This window comes from Rissa tridactyla, chromosome 6 (genome assembly GCF_028500815.1).
Source record: "Rissa tridactyla isolate bRisTri1 chromosome 6, bRisTri1.patW.cur.20221130, whole genome shotgun sequence".
Lineage (NCBI taxonomy): Eukaryota > Metazoa > Chordata > Aves > Charadriiformes > Laridae > Rissa > Rissa tridactyla.
Genome location: NC_071471.1, coordinates 1,526,898 through 1,548,770, shown reverse-complemented (window position 1 = coordinate 1,548,770; position 21,873 = coordinate 1,526,898). Strand labels below are relative to the sequence as shown.

Sequence of the window (21,873 nt, the reverse complement as noted above, 5' to 3'; positions counted from 1 at the left end):
GGTAAGTGACCAAGAGCGCGCTAAACTGCAATCGTAGCTCAGTGACAGAAGGACTGAGTGCACATACCTCATCCTTTAGCCGTAAACCGTTGGCCAAGGCTGGGACTTGATCCAGCCGCACCCCGACGCCTCTCTGAGGGGTTGGGAACGCTGGGGGCCCTCTCTGAGCCTTGGGACCCAATGTAGGGTGGGGGGTGGTGGGGTGGTGGTCTCCCTGACAGCTCGTCTGCCCAGGCCTCTGTGCGGGAAATAACCAAGCGTGTCATGCCCTTGAAGCTCATAAACCACTGTCGCATTCACTACCGACTTTGCTAAAATCACTGTTTTATGTTAATAAGTATTTCACTACGTCTCTCTTATGAGTGAAGTTAATCACTTGCGCCCGCAACACCCGCCCCACGCCAACTCTGCAGCTCCAGCACCTCCCAGACTCTTCCCGACGCTCCTGACCATTCCGCCTCCGGCCCGTCCCTTTGCGCTCTCCCAGGGTGGAGGCCTTCGAATTTTGTACTCTGAAGACACAGAACTGAGCTTACAGAGGGACCAGTTGCCATTTCACGTGAAGTGCTCCAATTACAGCTAAGCGGCTTTTGCCCAATTGCGACCCCGAAGCGGCGCGAGAGGGAGAGCGGCCCCGGGCCGGGCGCCGGCTTCGCGCCAGTTCAAAGGGGCTTTGGGTAGCGGCGGCCACCTGGGCTGCGGGGAGCACAGCTCTGCCGCCTGGGCTCCTGCAGACGCTTCTCTGGTGGCAGGGAAGGGGCAGCCGCGTGTGGCGAAGCTGAGGCTGTTTCTGACGGATGATTGTCATTTCTCCCCGTATTTAACAGCGTGGTCCTCTCTTCCAGAGCCGAGCGGAGCGAGCGGCACCGTGGGTTTAAAAACCAAACGCTGTCAGCGCCCCAAGCTCAAATGCAATCTACAGCGACTCCCGGCAACATTATTTAAATAAAGCGTGAATGACAAAAGTTTATTAAATGCATTCTTAAAAAATTCTGTCTTTCTTAAATAAGGATTTCTCAGGGCGGATTTCATCGTCCAACAGTTCTGAGGTCAGCCCCGAGTGACTCGGGAAGAGGTCGATCACCAGAAGGCGGCAGCTGTGCCGTAAACGCCGCGCCGCGCGTGGCCTCTCCTCGCACGCCGGTGTCGGTGCCGCACAGCGCCTACACCCCCCTCCCCCCGGAACACTTACCAGGAACCTCTATTTTATGCAGAAGGCACCAGCATTCCATACTTTCTTTATTTTTTTCCTGCTTAAAAGCACATTCTAGAAATAGTCTACAACCCGGAGCCGGAGCGGACGCAGGAGCAGAGGGAGCCGCGGCAATTTCACTGGAGCTTTATTGCCTCTGGTGGGAATGAGAGGGATTGTAAGAAGTTACATTTGAACTTACAGAGATATGTAAATGACAGTTTTTTACTAAATATAATCTCAAGATTAAGTGTTTTATATCAGGGCACTTCTAATTTTGTACATATTTAATGTATAAAAACAGGTTACAAACTTGATGTTCGCCGCCTTTTTTTTCCTTGACGTTTGGCAAAATTAAACCAATCCATTTAAGGGGAGATCATCAAATTGAAGACGTAAGCACTTACAAATTAAAGCAATCCAAGTAAGCAACTGTCTGCATTCTTAAAAAAAAAAAAAAAAAAAAAAAAAGAAAACCCACACAAATATATAAAGGAAAAAACACATGGCCACATCCGAGCACGTTTCAATACAAAATATTCCCTGTAACCAGGCATTTTGTCCCTAGAACAACACCCTGTTAAATCAGTGTTTCTTTCAACTTCAGTCACTCATTTTGAAAAACTTTTTAAGATGCCATCATAGCACAAATAACCCTTTTCTGCAACAAAATTACTCAAAAGTTTTATGTATTTCTTTATAATTACACAGTAATTATAAGCGTGTAGTACCAAACTGATGACAACACTATTTTGTCGACGAGATCTCGCACTCGAAAGGAATCGCCCTCGAAAGGCGCGGGGGCGGCCGCTGCCCGAGGCTGAGCCTGGCCGGGGTGACGCGGGCGAGTCCTGGCCCGACCCCGCACCCTGGCACCGAGCCCGGACCCCCCCAGACACCAGCACCCGCCCCCGCCAGGTCACATCCCCCTTTATATTTACACGAAATTGAGAGAGGAAATACTGAAAGCAGCAAAACACACTTCTCTGCCTGGCCAATTGCAGGAGCCGGAGGAGGGCTGAACGAACGCACGACTGGGTTTTCTTAAGAGAGCGCCGGCAGCAGAGGAGCCGGCCTCACGCTCAACTTCCGAGAATACAAGTAAAACGTTTTAGCAGTTTAACAGTCAATTTTTTCCTAAAATACTTTTTAGCATCTGCATAAAAGTGTTCTGCTGTTTAGTGCAAGCGCCAATTACTCACTTCAAAAATAATTCTGGCCTTATCATGGGACTATTTAGAGCACGGACTTAATCTCTGTCCTTACTTGTAACTACTGTCTCTGCTGCCGGCGCTGCTGCTTTCCGGCTTGTTTTACAGCGGAGAGTTTATCAAATCTCTCCACAAGTAACAAAGTGAGGAGTAAAAGACCATGTTTAGCACAAAAGCAGCTCAAGAGCTCTTGCGATATTAAAAATAAAGAATAATTGTGTCTGATAAAACCTGTTTTGCACAAAACAAACAATTCAGTTAAATGCAGTACGACAATAAGTAGTAGTGATGGATCAACAAAATAATTTAAGCAAATAAAGCCAGTGTAGTATTTTATATCTGATCTGTGCTTGTTTGGGAAAGCTTTACTCTTAATTTCTGTATTTGGCAACCACAGTGATATGTCAATTTAAGGAAAACTCCACAAAATAAGTAAAATCGGGTGTCACCCATAACGGCAGTACCTATGTGTTATAAAGGTTTACCTTACTTCTCAGGATAATGGTTTCAAAACCTAGATTCACATCACACTCGCCAGCTTCTTGTACAACAGGGCCATTTGTTTCGTCAGACCTCAACCATAAAAATTCCACGTCTCAATTTAAAATACTGTATCGTGTAGCAAACATTTAAGACACCAATTCAGTATATTCAAGTTTCAGGTTTCCACAGAAATGAAAAACCTCTCTTTGACAGCCAGATAAGCATTTCAAAACCATAACGAAATCCGATTTCTTAGACAGTAGCCTGGGGAGCGTTGGGTTCTGCGTCCTGACGCACGCAGCTCATCGCCACGACGCTCACCGAAGGCCGAGGAGAACACCGACGACGGTGCTGTCGGCGCGCAGGAGTCGTGTCGTGCTTCAACCGTCCCCGCAGGCAGCTGAGGTACGCTCACACCATTCCGACCGGCACCCGGACACCCCAGCATCAACCACCTCGCGCTCTCTTGGTTATTTCTGTAACTGTTTTTACCAGATACTCAAACTCACTTATATGATACCTGTACTTTTCCAGGAAAAAAAAAGAAAAAAAAAATCGGACCCAGTACACTTAAATATATCACTCTTACAGGAAGTGCTATCAACACAGTCTTTGCAACTAGCCCCAAGTGTATATTTAAGGATTCTTTTAAAAATTGTTTTGATGTTGATCTGTATAATTCAGATGTCTGATGATGACCCAGCATTGTGCTTTATGTGAAACCAGAAACCTCAAAATAATTATAAAGCTTCTAGGACTTATGGGAGATGAAACTAGGGTGGTCCACCAAAAAAAAAAAAAAAGTTAAAAAAAAAAAATCCATGATGAAATCCACAATGTTGGAACTTTAACTGGCAAGAGTGGTCCAGACTAGAAGAAAAGCCCAAACCACCAGTAGAAGAATGAAACATGATATGGTCCAAGATGTATCCTTAGAGGTTTGTCTCAACCCTCAGCCATATCGTGAGGATTGATCTTCAGTTCAGTCCAGCCAGCAGAAATTGACTGTGCAATTTTCCATTTCAGGTATTTGTACAGACTATGTACACTCTAGAAGCGTCCTTTAGTGCTACACTGTCGTACTTTTTGTCCCAGCAATTTGAGGGCGTGCAAATTCCACAAAGTCATCAATAAGAACTGGCCATGCCCCTAAAAGAAAAAAACAAAAAAACAAACAAAAAAAGAGACCAGAATATAAGAACCCAGTTCATCAAGGCGTTCTTTTTAAAGCTGCAGAGCTAAACAAGTCATTTACTTTCTCGTCTTAACTAAGCATAGTTTCAAGAAAAAAACCTGTCATTTTCTTGCTTCAAATTTAAAAGCTGATTTCTACTTCCTTTAAACCCAGTTAACAGACATCCCTGTCATGGGTCATACTTCCTTCATCTTCCTGACCAAAGACAGAAGAAGAAAAAAGAAAAAAAAAAAAAGTTGACAAAACTTCTAGCTTAAAACTGTCCTGGTTTTGGCAGCAGAACGTGATCTCCAGGATGCAACAGCTGCTTTAGAAGTGTCGAACGCTGGATGAAGCAGTCTTACAGCAGCACATCGGAGCACGCTGCAGCATCTGCTGCTCACAAGTGGATGCTGCATCAATGCAACGCTCATCTGTAGTAGAATCGGCATCCGGAGCCATAGCTGAAGAGAGCAACACGCGCTCCGATAGCCAGCGGCATCGTGTAACGACCCAGAAGGCTGTTGTTACACTATACGTACCCTTCCATATTCCTTATCAAGAGGCAGTTAAAACACATATCAATATTTTATGTATTATGGGCAGCCATATCCAAAGAGGTCCCCAGTCACATGTACAATGGCCATGTGAAGATTAGAACTAATTGTGGGCTGGTTTTTTCCCTCCCCCTTAACATATCTTTACTCCAAATCATGAAAACATGTTTTCTGCCTTTACTCTTTCTAAACTACATTGATTTGTTGTGGGCAGCAGCCCATTTGGCTCAACGATAAGGGAATGAGAACCGTCTATAATTATTAAATGAAGTTGTAGAAGTTTGCTCCCCTCTGCTCTGGAAGTATCACAAGTTTACAGTTTCCTCCTCACTGAACTGATCTGCCGCCAACGACTGAAGGTAATTAGCTGTTCTTGGCTACAGATGGACTGGAAGAGGAAAGATCAATACAAAAATTTACAATAAACACATTTGGTAGGATATAACTTATGTTTAGCAATCCCTGTGTGCTTCCAGCTTCACTTTAATATTACTACGTGTCCGATGCTCACGTAAACTGAAGCAACCAAACTTAAAAAATATTCTGAGCTAAGAAATGCAATAACCAGAGGATCCTACGAAGAAAGGCACAGGCCATGAATCAGCTACTTAGCCGAAGATGCCAAGAACTGTGCTGACAGAGAACCTGTGCTTAGTAAATGGACAAGTATCGGGGTTTGTCTCTAAGAAAGAATTAGTATTTGAGTTTACACAGAAGAAAAAAAGAAAATGGGTTTAAGAAAAGTTCCAGCACGTCTTTTTTAAACCTGCAGTAACAAACGGATGACAACAACATGCATTGACGTAGCTCTAAGTGAACTTTGGATCACCAGTGACCTTCCAATTGTGCTGTTATTAGACAGCCGTGCCAAAGCAGATATTCAGTAATAAGCGTAGCATGAAACACAGTTAGAAGTTAATGAGAGAAAATGGAAATGTTTACCTTCTTCATCATAGTTAGACATATCGTCTGCTATCATTGTACTAAAGTCTAGAAGAAGGTTCCAGGTATCCTTAGGAATCGATCTTTTATGATGTTCCTGTTTGGAGGGGTGGAAAATTTATGTTTAAAAAAAATAAGTTAACCCCCCCGCACTTACACATATTCAGTTTTACTGTGTTGGACACATCCACCTCCCCAAAACCTATTTCTCTGGTACACACTATGAAGTGCAATATCTGGGACCTGGGATCTATCAAAATAGTCTATTTCATCTACTCAATAATTTAAACATATCTTACAAGTTTCAAAAATACTGCAGTCTAGTTTATGTAAAGATTTAAACTTACCAACAAAAATTTGTTCCACAAGTCTAGAAATTTAAATCTTCCATTAAGTACTAAATTCCAGTAGGCAATGGCCATTTCTAAATCTGTAATATTAAAATATATTACTTTTAGAGATATACATTTCAAATCATCTCCAGAGGTATCCAACACAAAGATGAACCATATATTGATAAAGGTGAAAAGATTACTCTAATGCAAACATACCTGTGGATCCTTTACAAAGAGGCAGCCACAAATAAAGTGTTACACAGATATTTTATAGATTTTGAGACAACAACTTGAATATAGAACTACTGAAAATTGTCTGTATTAGTACCTAAAATATCCAAAACACACAAGGGTATTTCATATGCCTGCTGCTATATAACAATACCATCATTAAAATTCAGTGAAATATTTTGTCTTAGAAATGCCATTGACTTGAACATTTTGTAGTACTTTGTAGTAAGATCTCTTTAACCTTTTCAATATATAAAATACAATTTACCTAAAACTAGCTTTTATTATTTCATTTTTAGAGCAACTTTGTTACAGGGCCTGGCTTTCTGACACGGCTTTTGTCAATGGCTCGTTTCTGCAAACAGGTTTCCTTATGGAAAAAGGCTTTCAGTACCGTACAAGCAGATGGTTGACAGTTGGTTTGTTGGTTGTTGGGGCTTTTGGGGGGAGTTTTTTTGTTGTTGTTTTTTTTCCTGTTAAGTTCTTGCTTGTTTTGAGTCTGTTTCTCAGGACGGAGACCCCCGACCTGACGTGGTTCGGGGAGAAGAACCCCCCACCGCCCGCAGGCACCGGGGCGCTGCTGTCTGCCCTGGGCTGGCAGAGCGCAGCGAGAGACCGCTCAGTCCCGCACGGAAGGGAAAAAACAGCTCTCACCCCCCTGGTATTTGCCAGGGGCTAAACTGACAGGCACGCACTGATCACTAGTGTGTACAGTAACCTGTTCGCTGATAAAAGGTACGTGTCCGAGTTCTAAATCTCTCCCTGGTGTGATCTCCATCACCAGGAGTGAACAAGGACCTCTGTACGTATAACAAAACGCTGACAACTGTGACCGTACTGAATTCAGCATCCGTCACCGAGCACACGCAGTCACCCCAACAGGCTACCTAGTTAAGTGACCTCTTTTTTAACAAAAGCTCTTGTTTATTTTGCAGTCCAGCAAATCTTCCATAAACAACCCTCTTGTGAGAGCAGAGGCACCTGATCCGCTGCACCTCAAGAAAAAAAGAAAAAGAAAAAGCCTGACACAACCCAAGAAAACCACTCCCTTCCCCCAGACCCCAAGCTAGTTAGAAAAGCAGGATCTTAGAGGTGAAATCAACAGCAAAGGAAACAAAAGCATGAACTCTGCATTGCTGGAGGGAAAATAGATGGTGATGGGGGCAAGTTTATGAATTGTTTGGTATCTTTGATATTAAGAGTTCTTCTCAAACAGCACATTCACATTACAATCCTTCCTGACTAAACTAAAGAACAAAATTTGCGTAGGACCTTCCAGCAGCTGCAAGGGGGTGTGATTTCAGACAAAAGCGTAAGTTTGAGTTTGCAGAAGCAGAGACTAATTAAACAGAAGTCACTAAACAGAAATCACTACTCCTCAGAAAATAAAAGCTGCCATTTACACACCCAGCCTAAAGAGTGCAAAGACCACCTATCGCTCTTTAACCGAAGATTCAGGTACTAAAATACGCACTTCAGCTTTCAACTAAAACTACTGTCTTTCTGAAAACGAAAAGATACAAAGTTCAGATTCAGCTCGTCACTTCATCAAGGAAACAGATTAGAAAACTAAGTTTGATTTACTTGTGATGCATCAATAGCAGGCATACCAAAAAAAGCAAGGTCATCAGATGGCTGCATTATTTATAGTGGTTTATAACAAACGCTATAAACAAACTGTGCATTTTTACAGTGTTGAGGTTATTCTTGTGGGTAAGCAAAGGCCCTTATAAAACAGATCTCAGGATGCTGCAACCTCAGACTCAAGATGTGAGTCCAAACAAGTAAAGCACGGCAACATAATGCACCACGACAAACTACATACTTTAGAAGAAACGTTATGAAATAAAAAAAATTAAATGCAAAAGGTATAATTTTAGGTTTTCATGAGAAAGTGAAAGAATGCCCAGGGAAGTCCCCATGGATCAAATATGAAAGTCTCAAAATCTATGCTCCATTTTGAGTTTTATCCAGAGAGATGCAAGAGAAGCAAACAATATTCGTGATGAACGTAAGCTAAAAGGTATTTCTCAAATGATATGCAAATATCACAAGAGCTTTTAAGACATCCACAGTACCTACACGATTAGGTAGGTACTTTTAAGACATCCACGATTACCTACACGTAATCCCTAGTAAGGGATTAAGCAGAGAAAATGCGTTTCCAGAACTGTGCCTGAACGACTCACAACGTTTGGAAGATTAGAGACCAATCTACATTAAAATCAATTTGCAAGTTCCTACAAGCAGTTATTTAGACACTCCAAAATTAATTGCCTAACTAGGAGCACTTATTTTTCAGCACTGTACTTCAACCAACATTCTTTTGCCTCAGGGTTTCCAGAATTATTCTGCCCTATCGTAAATTCATGCCTACAACTCTGTATTTATTGGCACCAAAAGGGTTCGTAAGCATCCAGATTTTAAGTTTAGTTCTACATCACTTCCAGACCCAGACAAATAAGTAAGTAAATAACAACAACAAAAAAAATCTTAGACTACGTACGTGCTATAGGAATCTGAGAAAACTATACTTGTCTTTGTCACTGTTAGAGCTTAACAAGCATAAAGAAGCTTCAAGATGAATGAGAAATAAAGCAAGAGATTTAGTTTTCCTAGTAAATAATTTTTACCAAAGTCTGTTCCACCTGGGTTCCTCATTTTCATACAGGACTGAGAGGAAAAAAAAAAACCAAACCAACAAAACCACCACAGAAAGAATGCAAGTCTTCCTTATACCTTAGAAATATGGAGACGAAAATAAAAAAAATAAGAGGCAAGTACTACATCAAATCGTTCTGGTATTCTGAAGCTTTGAGAAAAGGGAACTAAAAATCACCATGTGATTATATTATTGTGATTTGTCATTTCATTTTTACCACCTTACAGGGATTTTGCAAAATACTCCTTATTGTGTAAAGCTGTTTAAAGATTAAAAACAACATACAAATGTTACAAAGGTAACATAAAAAAAAAACACAAACAAAACCCTGCAACTGTTCACACTGCAGAACTGATTCCACATTGATACCCTCACTTCTGTCCTTGCACAGTTCAATTACTGTCCCCATTTTCCTTGTTGTAGCAGCCTGAAAAAACATAATGTGACTTTCCACAAGAAATAAGAATTAGCCCACTCATTTACTTGCAGGATTCAGATGTGACTAGGTGCACGCACAAGTATTGTTTAACAGTTCAGCAGTGCTCTTCTAGCTTCTTCAAAGACAATGAAACTCACAATCCAATTGAAAACAAAAAGCAGGATACAGATATGTTAAAGAATTACAGAGAGTCAAGACTAAGACACAGAGCTCTTGCTTATTTACTGATTTTCCAATATTCGTTTTAAGCCCTAAGTTGGTCAACATATAGAAGACAACAAAACCAACACGGAGTGCTCATCTTTTCCCAGGGCAGGAACGCAAAGCTGCTCCATGGTGGTCAGTTTAAAGCATTTTCATTTCTGAGAAAAATAAATCCACAAGCTGCCAAGGAAGAACCTACTGGCCTTTCAGTATTTTACTTCTTCTCAAAGTAGAACAGTTAACTGAAGAAGTTAACAGTTACAGAGCCATTAAATACTAAACACATTAAATATCTCGACTAGACTGTATACAAATGCCTGTGCATTCTGGTTGGTCAACGTTACTGCCTGAAAGAAACTTCTGTTCCCTCATTTTTGCCATTTAGAATAGACAGCTCTACAGTTGGTTCATTTAGTTCCATCCGAACTGTGGTGTTTTGTCATGGGTTTGGTGTTGGTTTTTGTTTTCCAAAAAAAAATATTTTTAATAAGCGATTCTTCCACCTGTTACACTAATCAAAAGCACAATCAGCAGAAAAGCTCTGAAATAATGGAAAAAAAAATGCAGTGAGCTCAGGAGGAAAAACAAAAAGCTGCAGGTAGGCACCAGTTACCAACAGTACAACGGCAACAGGCACCAAGCCCCGGATAGAGAAATCTATTTGTACTGTTCCAATTCTATTTTGCCAGGACATTTGTAAGCATTTTTAGTGTTACAAGAGACTGCACAAGTGTACTTACACGGAAATCAGCTGAAATTTATCCTAAAAGTGAAAATTCAATTAATCTGTTCAGTGTTGCAAATTCTAAGTGGTATAATTATGCTTTTAACATAAGCCCATAATCCAGTGTGCTTATTGGGAATTGCACACACTCTTAGTGAAAGAATAAACCCCCTCTCATAAAATTTTGTAGTCTGCACCTATCGACACCTATCTTTCATAACAGAGAGGTGTATTTTATCCCAAGGGTGGCTATCTTTCAGACTCATTGGATCACCGTAATATTTTCACTTACTGCTTTAATCAGTCATTTCCTATATTTAGGAACAAATGTTTATAATTAAGAATACATACCTAAACCTTTCTGTCCCGGATTCTTTGCGAAGTTGAAAGTAAACTGATAAAAATCCTTAAATCTTCCTGGCTCTTTTAATTCTTGTTCCATTTTAGGAATCTGGGCCTTCAGTTTTTCTATGCTGTCACATCTGCATTTTAAAAAGCATGTTTATTTGTGTACTATTCATTTTGCCATAAAATATGAGTTATAATTTAAACAAAAATCTGTAATTTTTTTGTGGAATACAATACAATTATCAAAACAAAATTCAGGAAGCCTTTAATTAGTCTGCATCAATAACAACGAAGAAATGAAACTGTTGTATTTCTTCACATTGCCATTTGTACATACAAGCTGACACATTAGATTCTATAACCCAAAAGATTTTTAGAAAAATGCGATAAAGACTGCTACATTCTCCAAAGGCAGAGAAAACCCAGGTACGCTAGACTGCAGGGCAACACCTTGCCTCACCTACTTGAGCAGCTCTACGGCAACTAAGTGAAATGCTCACACAAGCAAGGCAAGTGGCACCGAAAGCTGCCTCCCGTTCTTGGTCACTAAGCATCTGGCACGTAGGCAGCAGACGCATTTTTACAGAGCAGACAAGTGATGCTGGAGTACGGGAAGTCTCTGAAGTCTGAAAGGACAACGGGATTGTGAATTCCCCAAAATAGGGCTGTTTCACCCTGCGTTCCAGTTTCTGCCACTGGGTTACACTGTCCGTGTCTAACACTCATTGCACACTTACCCTAGCTCAGTCATTCCATCCATGAATTCCAGCTTTGAAAATTCACACTGTGTTGCAGCTCGGAATTTCCATGCAATAATGAGGACAGTAATGCTGGCTGGGTCAAGAGCTAGATCATCACAAAACTGCTGTATACCATCTATACCAATTTTATTTTCGTCTTGAGGATCTTTGGGATATAAAAGCAAGTATCAAGAAAAACAGATTTTTGAAAAACTTATTCAACATGAGATAAGCAAACATTTTTAAGAAACCATTCTGGGAATCAGCCCTTATAAGCGAATATTTAAAAAATAAAATTAAATTAGCATTTTCAATGCTTAAGCTTTAACAGTTGAGGAAGTTGCTACAATAAAGCCTCCCATACAATGAAGCTTATGTTATTTTCACTGAGAGGCAAAAGCACCACAAACATTTGTTTTCTGCCTAACAATAGCATAGCATTCTGACTCATTCCATACAGAATGGTGGTCCTTTCCCACCAGCACGCTTAATTACTGGCATCTTTGGTAAGACTGCCGATCTGGGTACCATTATAAACGCCCCTGCAGCGTCCACTGGCAAGCTGTGCTGATACAATAATCAAATCTGCCCAGGAACTACTAAGTCGACATTAGTTTTATGCATTTTCTGGCACCACCAGCATGCATGAGATTGGACACGGTAACCTCCACGAGGAAAGTTACGTTGCCCCATTACCGATTCCAAGTCAGTCAGGCACACTCCTCTTTCCAGGAAGGAATCAACATCTGGTCTGGAAGCAAGATGCTCACATTTCAAGTGCACTAACAAAGCTCTACTAATGCAAGCCAACAAAGACTTCAGGAAAATGGTATTTGGATTATGCAGGCATATGAAAGCTGACAGGAAACGTAGCACTCGTTTTCAGATTTTTTTTAAAGTGCTAAAACACAGAATTTGTTCTACTGTACTGAATCCACTTTACTCTTTGTGGTAGGATACCATCAGTTGAACACTGGCTTTATAACAGATAAACAGACTTTGTTTTCTTTTCTGCTCTGCTTGTAACTATCTGATAATAAGCGAAAGGTGAATAAAAATTAAGGTAGAATCCATACTTGGTACGAAACCTTTCACTTTGTCAGGAGTGAGTCCTGAGTGCTTTCCCCAGAAGAATCACCTAAAATCCATGTTAACCATTACAGTTACTCACTGTACACACAATTCCACTGTGTACAGTGACCCTAATCTTGGATAAATGCACATATATTTAGGGCACATAAAGTGACCACGTGTAATCCTTGTGAAGCAGAAGCCTACGTATATTCCCCTTCTAACTTGTATTATTCGTAAAAGAAAAACAAAGCTGAAGGAGTCAGTTAAGATGTCCAAGCACAAGAGCACAGCTGCAATGGTACACTGTAATTAAGAATACATACAGACAACTAGGAAGTAAGCCTTAAAACTCAGCGTACTCACCTTTGTATCTGTTATATAGCTGTTCTAACTTCTTTCTGTCCAATGATCCTTTAACACTCTCTCGTATATAAAGTTCAGGATTTTGGAAAAAGTTGTCTGTTGCAACGTCTAACTTCCAGTCATTTTGAGACAGACAACTCACTGCTGTCTTTTCACTAGATTGTGTGAAGACCATAAACTGACGCACTTTATCCTTCTGTGATGATTTCAACTTGTTCTAGTAAAAAGAGACAAAACTAGAAATGTTTTACTGGACAAAATAGAAAATAATATCATCAGTACTGTTAATATTTTTAAATCAGTACCTTTTATAATCTTCCCCAGCAATTCAACTTTCTCCAACTGCTGGGGCAGTTAGACACTCAAACCAACACTTTCTTTCTTTCTTTCCTTTTTTTTTGTTGTTCTCATTTAAACTTACCTTCATTCTAGTTACTTTACATTGTAACAAAACTGAGGTAAATCATTGCAAAAATCAGGCTGGCAACGCAATCACAGACACACAAAAAAAAGGATATTCTTATTGCACATTTGGAGAGTGTGCTGAAGCAAATTCATATACAGCTGTAAGATGGGACACCTTTCTATTTAAACCAATTTTTGCTTTTTAAAAAGAAAAAAACATTCTCCGCTTAATAGAGGAATGCTACACCAACCAAAAAAGGGCAATTGCGATGGCTAAATAAAGCCCATGGCTATCAAGATACTGGGCAGAGGCAGCGCCTGAGCAGAGGCGGCAGAGCGGGTGTGGAACAGCTCGCCATCCCTGGGCAGGAGTCGCGGACGGAGCCGACGGGAAGCCCAGCGCAGGACCAGGGCGAGACCAGGCTGCCAGAACAGCATCTCCTCATCTGCCTCTTGATGGCAGCAAGCAACTAGGCTGGGTTACCCATTTCAGGGAGCTACACACAAAAAGTACCTCTTAAGATTTTTACATATATATATTTTTTTTTTTAAGAGATTTTCCACTTTCAGGGTGTTCCACTCCACCTACATCATTTGCAAAACATTCCTGTGAGGAGGCAATGTCTCCATTTCACAGGTGCAGCAACTGAAGCTAAAAAAAACCCCCAAAAGGTAAGTAATTTTGCTGGAGGCGGGAGGTGGGGGGGGTGAGCAGCCAAGGTGAGAGCTCGGAATTCCAGGCCTCCTGCCCAGACCAAGAGACATCCCTCGCTGCTCCCACACAACCACAACACGGAACGCAGAACTTGCTGCCAGTGATTTATCAGCAGAGAGCGACTGCCAAGGGTATTTTTGACGAGGAGAAGCACACCCAGTATTTCAAGGATATTAGTTACACAGAACTAACTGCTGATCAGGAGACAGCAATCATACGGCTCTTGCACTAAATCCAAATTCAGTTCTAAAGTTCACTCAATATATTCAGAGCAAAAAGACTCCTGACCTTACAAACTGGTAAATAAAAGTTCTGGCTTTTAAGTCAGAATTGAATTTTTGACATGGCACGAATATTTCATTTGTAGTTTACCTTGCATTCTAACCAGAACTTGTGTACTCTGCTCATTATTGTAATTTCCCAGTGCATGGCCCCTTCTCAGGGATTATAGGGGAAAAAGGCCAAAAAAGTCTCTAGACATTATAAACTATCCCCAGCCAAAGAACAAATGGTTTAGTGGCAGTATGAGCTCAAGCTCTTCATTCCAAACGCTAATTAGTGTCCAATCACATTATCATTAGAAAAAAGAACTAAAGCTTCAGAACACAAATTCATCTGCCTTAATGTCAAAATCAGGATTCTGCTGCTTGATGACAGTGAACGTGAACACTATTATTCTTAAGAGTAGTTAAGTTACCAGCCTCAGAGTTATACCTTTGAAAAAATAAAACATCACCACATTTGGCTTAAACTGATATCCACATAATATACTAAACAGACCAACACCCTTTAGTTTTAAGATCCCTTTAAAAAAAAAAAAAAACAATAAAACAACAATTCAAAAATCCCCCCCCCACCAAAACAGCCCTATATCTACAACACTTGGCTGAAGCTAAAAATTTAGCACACGCTGCAGACTTAAACACAGTGATATTAGTCAGGCTATACTACTTTTAAAGTTACAATGTATTACTGCTTTATTTCAGTTTCTTGAATATGATCCTCACATTGGACCCTTTGCTACAAACGTGTTTCTGAAACTCAGATCTTCAGAAGCGGTTCCAGGTAAAGGCCAAGCCATCAGAGTAGCTCCTGCGAAAACCCACTGCCGACCATTTGTTTCCCAGCAAACCTCCAGCACCTCACAACACTGAGCTCAAACTTTCACAGAAATCACTTCTGCTGACAAAGCCATGTGAAATGACTTCCAGAAATGACTAATGAATTTTTGACCACAGTTTTAAAAAAATATATTGTAAATTCAGACTGTGAGGGCAGTGAGCCCCTGGCCCAGGGTGCCCAGAGAAGCTGTGGCTGCCCCATCCCTGGAGGGGTTCAAGGCCAGGTTGGACGGGGCTTGGAGCAACCTGGGCTGGTGGGAGGTGTCCCTGCCCAGGGCAGGGGGTGCACTGGGTGGGCTTTAAGGTCCCTTCCAACCCAAACCATTCTGTGATTCGATAAACCATTGAATGAAATCCCAAATGAAGATGAAACAATCCCAAGGCTAATTTTCTGTATTGATTTTTTTTTTTAACAAAGCTGGTGCCTTTAATCATTAGTTTGTTTGTTTGTTTTTTAACTTGAACACACAAGAATGCGTAGACCTTTTAATAGTGAGTATTCTGTAAAACCTCAAGATGCTTTGTTCTGCCCTGCAATGGTAAACTCTAAAAGCAAGACATACAACAAAGAGTCAAGGAACAGGTTTACAAGGGCTTCACCACGGATGCCCAACACCACCAAAGGAAGCGGGGTTTGTGTGTTGTCACATAAAAGGAGAACGCAATTTATTAGATAAAAAAATTGCAGCTTAAATAACTTCTATGGTAAAATTTAAATTCTGTATATGCGCATGAGTCTTCCTGTGCTTGGGGCTCCCCAAGTGACAGTAACCTTTTTATAAAGAACACCAAATTGGCCAAGAGTCAAGCAGCTAATGACACTAATCAGTATAACATTTGGTAATATATTAAGATGCAATAAATAACACTGTTCACCCATAATCTTTTTCTGGATAACTATGTTTTTACTGGTCAAATAGGAGTGAGTTTATTTTTAGCGAAGAAGTGGCAAAGCCCTTTCTTTATATTTGATTAATGCTTCTGCAGAAGCTTTCCAGCGGGGCCGAGACACTCCACATCCTCAGTGACTGGACAACTCTTTGAAGGCCTGCTACAGGACAGCAAGAGATGAAATTACTGCTGAGTTTTTATTATCCTATTATAGCTCTTCTTTCATCGCATTAAAAACCCACACTTCAAGCAGGAACAGGTTCCAAACCCTCTGCACTTTTAAGGGCTATTTCTAGAAGCCGAGCTCTAACAGTCTATTATTGTTTTAAGTGTGCAATACAGAAGCCAGAGCACCCTACAACCTTTAATCCTGCAGTCATCAGGCAACAAATACCTTACACTGCAATTGTGTGTGCCATAATGCAATGCAATCCATTTAAAATATCTCAACTTGAATACTAGTTAAAAAGGAAGATAGAAGTTTATTTAGCAGGTATCAGTCTTGCTAAAATACACAAGTGAAAACCAATGGAAAGCAAATGCAACAAATTTTCTAGTAAGTCTTACCCCTTGGGTTAAAGGGAAAAGGAAAAATTCAGATCTGCAAGCCTTTGATCAAGTCTGTGTGGCATCCAAGCTACCTTTCATAATCAGGACGTCATGAGACCCAAGGTGAACTTACTTTTAAAACACAGAATAACTTCTCCAAATGGAAAACTACATTACGTAGATTCATAAGACTACAATAATTACATCATTCTAATGAATGTCTGATGCTATAACAATGATTTTAAAATGAAAATTTGCCCCTCCCCACGAAGTACCAAATTTGATAATTCTAATTCAATACCCCATCCTTGATCAGATACTTCAGTGTGAGATTAAAAATAAATACTTGAGCTTTTTTTTTCCCCCCCAAAATATTTTTTTTCTGGCCTCAGACTGAAACTCCCCCCGTCTAGGGGAGTAAGCTTTCCCAGTCTAGGGGGAAAAAAACTGCCAGAACTGATCTGCAGCTCTGACTACATGGTTGTTTTTCCTTATCTTCTACACACAACTTTTAGTCACCTCAGATTCAAAGATCATCTCTGCATGCTAGTCATCAACATTTTCTGGCTAGCTAATAGCCATACGAGGGCTCCACTCTCCGGAAAATGTCCATGGGAAACAATAACAACCTTCATCCCATACTACCTGGACCCGAGCGCTGAGGATTCCGACCAAAACCCTCTTCTTGGACTTTGCTCACAGGTTGTTGGCGGCTGACAGCCAGAAAAGCAGTGCACCATAAGCATCCCTGCCCAAAACTCCTTCTGCCCCCCAAAGGCGGCATTCACACAGTTACTCCTTAACGGGTAATTGCTTTTCACCTTTCCCTTCCCAGCCACTGTTATAGATGATCTGATTCCTAGCAGTTTCACTGCGAGCTAAAGGAATTTGAACGATGCGACATCTGTGCTTTTGTTTCAGTCAGGACTCAAGGAAAAGCCTGCTAGGTTCTCATGCACATGACAGGTAAAAGCCTTTTCCAAAATAGCATCAACCTCCACAAAGTCGAGGTTTTTATGTGAACTGCATTTAAACTCTTGGTAGAGATCTGGCTGCAGGAAGCATCCTTGCGCTTTCAAAGGACCCCTGTCCCAGCAGTTCAAACATAGAATAACTTCAGCCCACACACAGAGGAAGGGGCTTGCGTGTGTGATAACCTTACACATCACAACGGCCAGATTTGCTGTGTCTTTATGCGACGCTAATGGTCAAGAGAATATTGCTGCCTCACAGAGTCCGCATCGCTCCACGCTGGGCTGTATCCATTAAAGGAACATACAAGACACCTGCAAATAATCTGGTTTATTGCTTGTATTCAACAAATACACGGCTAAAGCTTAAAAGGCAAAATTGTGAGTATTTTTCTTTGATAAGAAAACAAAAGTTAATCAGAAGTCTATGAATACACTGAATTACATTTTAATCCACCAACTGTGATGGCATACATGTGTACTACCAAAAACCCCACAAAATCAAGTTAAAGACAAAAAACAGTTAAAGTAAATAGCCATAGTTTCTGTATAATGTAAACAATCATGCCCTTCCACTAACTACATTTTCTTTTCTACAGCAGTTTTTTGAAGGGGACACAAAGTAAGACTGTAAGGACATGTTTAAGTTTCTGGTTCAAACTGATGCGAAATACATTTGTCTGCAGTGGAACAGAACAAAATTTAAAAATTTACAAGGCCTGCTCAGAATAAAATCCAAGGAAAAATCACAAGCAACTTAAAATCAAAGTTGCTCTTTACACCCTCTAATGTTCTTTTAGTGGATAAAACCATTTTAGTAGTTGCATATGGGCAGAAGTCTTTCGTAGAAGAGCAATATATAGCTACCCAGGAGAATACAGTAGTTGGAATAGTGTTTTAAGGTAATTCATGTTAATCTAAGGGGTGAAGGAAACACCAAAAATCAGGGCTTTTTCAATTAAGGGAGTACAAAAGAAAGCTGTCAGTTGTTCAGCATTCTTAACTCTGGTCCAGGGCAGAAGATCTACTCAGTCATTAGAAGATGCATTCATACCATGTATTTGCATTGGCACCATAAAACATGAGTAAAGTATCAAGAGCTACATAATAAATTTCACACCTTGTTCTCAGAGTAGTTCATATTCCTGAATAATTTTTTCATGGCTCTAGTTAAAAGTGATTTTACAGTATAAGTTCAAAGGGTTCTCTGGTGAGCTGGGAGAGGAAACAAGATCGTGCACCATCTTGTCTAGCACTCCCGACTACTCCGTCCTAAGCACAATGCCAAAAATCTACAAGTTTTACTACGGGAGAACCAAACCCAAAAACATTTCACATCAACAAAGTGCTACAGACGTGAATACGCACCACACAAAACAGCCTTGCAGAATAGTTTGCTGAGTTAAACACTACATAACAATGTCATGAAGTACAGTAACATTACAAGAGACGGTGTCAGACATGAAATTCTTGTAATACTAATTTTTTACAACTTCCTGTCACCTGAGGTTTGCAGTAAGAAATTATGTATTTATCAGCATAGAAATATTCTTCAGAGACCATAAACTGGACAACATAATAGATAATGTAAATAGAGAGAAGGTTAGCATTTGGCTCTGGATAAAGGTATGGATACTCACACACTTGCCTTGATTATCGCACATAGTCCTAAATTCCCGAAATCATTCAGAACAGTACAGGCAGCAGCTCTCCTCCTCAGAGAAGATGGCTTAGAGTACAATGGACCTGCCTGCTGCCCTGTCACGATTCACCCGCACGTTGCTTGTCCTCATGAGGAGATGAAGCAGTAACATACAAACAGGTAAGGTGAAGGAGACCATTTCTACAGACGCTGCTCAGCTCAAATGAAAACGTGGGTGAGAGAGGCAGATTGCTATCTGCAATCCAGGGAGCGTTGCCAGGGTGGTGTACCCGAGCACTGGACAGAAAACACTTTTCGAGTTACCTAAATGCCAGAGTGAGCCTGGCGGGCTGCTGTAATGGTGTCCCTTCCAGATATCGGACAAAGACAGCTCGAAGCCAGGAAACCTTTGTCCTGAAAGCACTGGCTGTACGAACACTGGTGAGACTAAGCCAGAGCCAGGAGTGCTCTAACTGGCGGTGCTGCACAGGCGAGGAGGAGCCAGGCCCCAGCTGCAGGAGCCTCCACGGCAGCATCTGCTGTGCTGGTCAAGCAACCCGGCCCCAGGAACCTGCCGCAGCCACTGGAAGGACTGGCCAAAGCAGTAGGGCATACGGGCAGAAAAATGGGACTTTGGATCTCATACTTCTACACGGACATCTTCCGATCTCTGTGAAGAAGCCTCCCTAGTCTTTCCCCTAACTAACTAGAGGATTTTGACATACCACAAATATAGGTAGAGAATCCTATACCTGGGCACGAGAAACAATTCGTACCTGTATTTACAACTCGTAAAAGCTGCAGCCTGTCATTTAGTCCCACTTCAGTGCCTATGTCATCCTTTCACCCGGGCGCTGGAGTCAACACGCACAACCTGGAAAACAGCTGTCTGCATAGTGCCTAACAACTGTGCTCGGGGCCATGACTCCAGGATTCGGATACTCCCTCCAATCTGATAAATACCAATCTATCAGTATACAGTATTGTTTCACAGAATATATCTGCTAGTTCTTCAGTTAAGTATTTCCAAGAAGACTAAGCAGATAGGATTCTGCTGTTTCTCACAAAAAGCTATTCTCAGAATAATGTACCTCACTATTTCTGTAATATTGCCACTTTCTACCATATTGTTCAATTTACATTTCTAACCACATAGCTAGCCAATAACATATGTACATACAAGACATCAACTGTGTATTTTGCATGCCTACGCTGGATATACTGTGAGACAGCTCTAGGTGATTTATGGAAAAAAAATCTTCATAAAAAGTTGTATCGCATTACTGTGTAAGTGCAATTCGAGACAGTCCCAGAACTGCACAATTACAATAAGCCACCTCTACAGTCTGAACTTTACCCAGACTTTAGTTTTAAGCTCCCATAAAAAACTCCAGTGAAGAACTACATCAAACTATTCAATTAAAAATTATACTAGTAACATAGTGGTAAGTTTATTAGAGGTCTACATACTGCACCATTTAATTCAAATCCTGTCTAACCAAATTTTTATGCCAACATAACTCTACCAGTTAAAGGTAACATTTTTATTTTTTTAATATGCTTTTAACACTGCTTGCCAGATAACATTAACTGCACGTATAAGGTATCTTTACACCAATAGGTGTACACCAGTAGATCCGAGACTCCCTCCTACAGCCTTCCGAAGACAATACAGCTGCTATAGAAAAGCACTACTTTAAACTGTGCAGGCGTAGCTAAAGCTGTACAACTTTTGTGTACAGTGAAGCATTGCTATAAACAAGTTCCCTCAAGTGCATAAGACACTGTGCAAGAGACCAATAAGGACCCCCCTAATTTAAAACTAAGGAATGTCTTCTTCTTTTGTTCAGGCAAACAAAAGTAGCAAATTTTGTTCCCACTACTGCAGTTTATCTCTAGAAGAGGGGAGAAAGTCGATTTGAGAGTTCACAGGAAATCCTCAGCCATAAGGCAAAAAATATTATGGAGAAAATACCAGATACATAGGTCTTCCTTTACAACACTTATACAAATAGGAGCCTTACCAAAACCACAAAGCAATTACCTATAAATTCTCCAACATAATCCCAGTTCAAGACGGATCAACATACCCAAATTTCCCAGTGAACTGACAGCGCCTAATGGGCCCTTAGCCGCCAGAAATTCTGCAAAAAAACTCCGAAGAGCCCTGGTTTCTGGCAGCCCCCGCGCTCTCTCCGCTCACCTCCCCGCGCAGGCACCGACCCAGCTCCCGCAGAACGCTCCCACTGCCCCCGTCCCGTACAAAGGCGCCTGAGCCCCCACACAAAGTCCGGGCGAGCTCCTCCTCGCCGGGAGGAGGCCTGACAGAGCCCCGCCGGCCCAAGGCCTCCGCGGGATCCCGTCGCCCCCCACCTAGGCCCCGGCGCTCGCCCCTGCCCAGGGGCAGCCTTCGGCCCCGCGGCCCCGGCCCGCCCCGCCGCCCTTCCCGGGCCCCCGCCGCCCTCCCCGCCCTGCCTGGACGGTGGACCGAGGTGCCCACGGCCCCAGGGCATCGTGCCCCGGCTGCGGGGCCCCGGGACCGGCCCCTTGGCCGCCCCCGCCGAGCCGCTCCCGGACACCCCAGCCCGCCACGACTAGGCCCCGGCTGCCCCTGCGGCGCCGCCGCGGCTGGCCGGCCCCGAGGCGCCGGGCCGGGCCGAGAGGCGGCCCGGGAGGACGCTCACCATGTTGAGGGCTGTGCAGGCCTCTTCCCTCCCGGCTCAGGCAGAGACTGAGGGCGGCGGCGGCAACGGCTTCCTCCGGCGGCGGCGGCGGATCCCGGCTCCTCACGGGCCCTTCCGCCGCCTCCCGCTCATGCGCAGTGCGGCGCATCCCCCGCGTCCGGCACCAGCGCTGCGCGGCCATGGCGCAGCGGGCGGGAGCCCTCAGCGGGGGGCGGC

The 21,873-nt window shown here is 42.2% G+C and overlaps 1 protein-coding gene across 2 annotated transcripts; it reads right to left on the bottom strand.

Moving 5' to 3' along the window:
• Positions 1-937: 937 nt before the first annotated feature.
• On the bottom strand, positions 938-21,802 carry DCUN1D1 (defective in cullin neddylation 1 domain containing 1). 2 transcript variants are annotated; one of them, XM_054204696.1, is made up of 7 exons: positions 21,658-21,802; positions 12,680-12,929; positions 11,240-11,408; positions 10,506-10,636; positions 5,907-5,989; positions 5,560-5,656; positions 938-4,035 (listed from the first exon to the last, which is right to left on the bottom strand). In XM_054204696.1, exons 2-7 carry the CDS (start codon positions 12,852-12,854, stop codon positions 3,956-3,958), a joined length of 735 nt encoding a protein of 244 aa, XP_054060671.1. In that variant the 5' UTR covers positions 12,855-12,929; positions 21,658-21,802; the 3' UTR covers positions 938-3,955. The 2 variants fall into 2 exon arrangements, with proteins under 2 accessions (XP_054060671.1, XP_054060670.1); XM_054204695.1 differs by having other exon boundaries at positions 12,680-12,896; positions 21,658-21,801.
• Between the last annotated feature and the right edge of the window lie 71 nt (positions 21,803-21,873).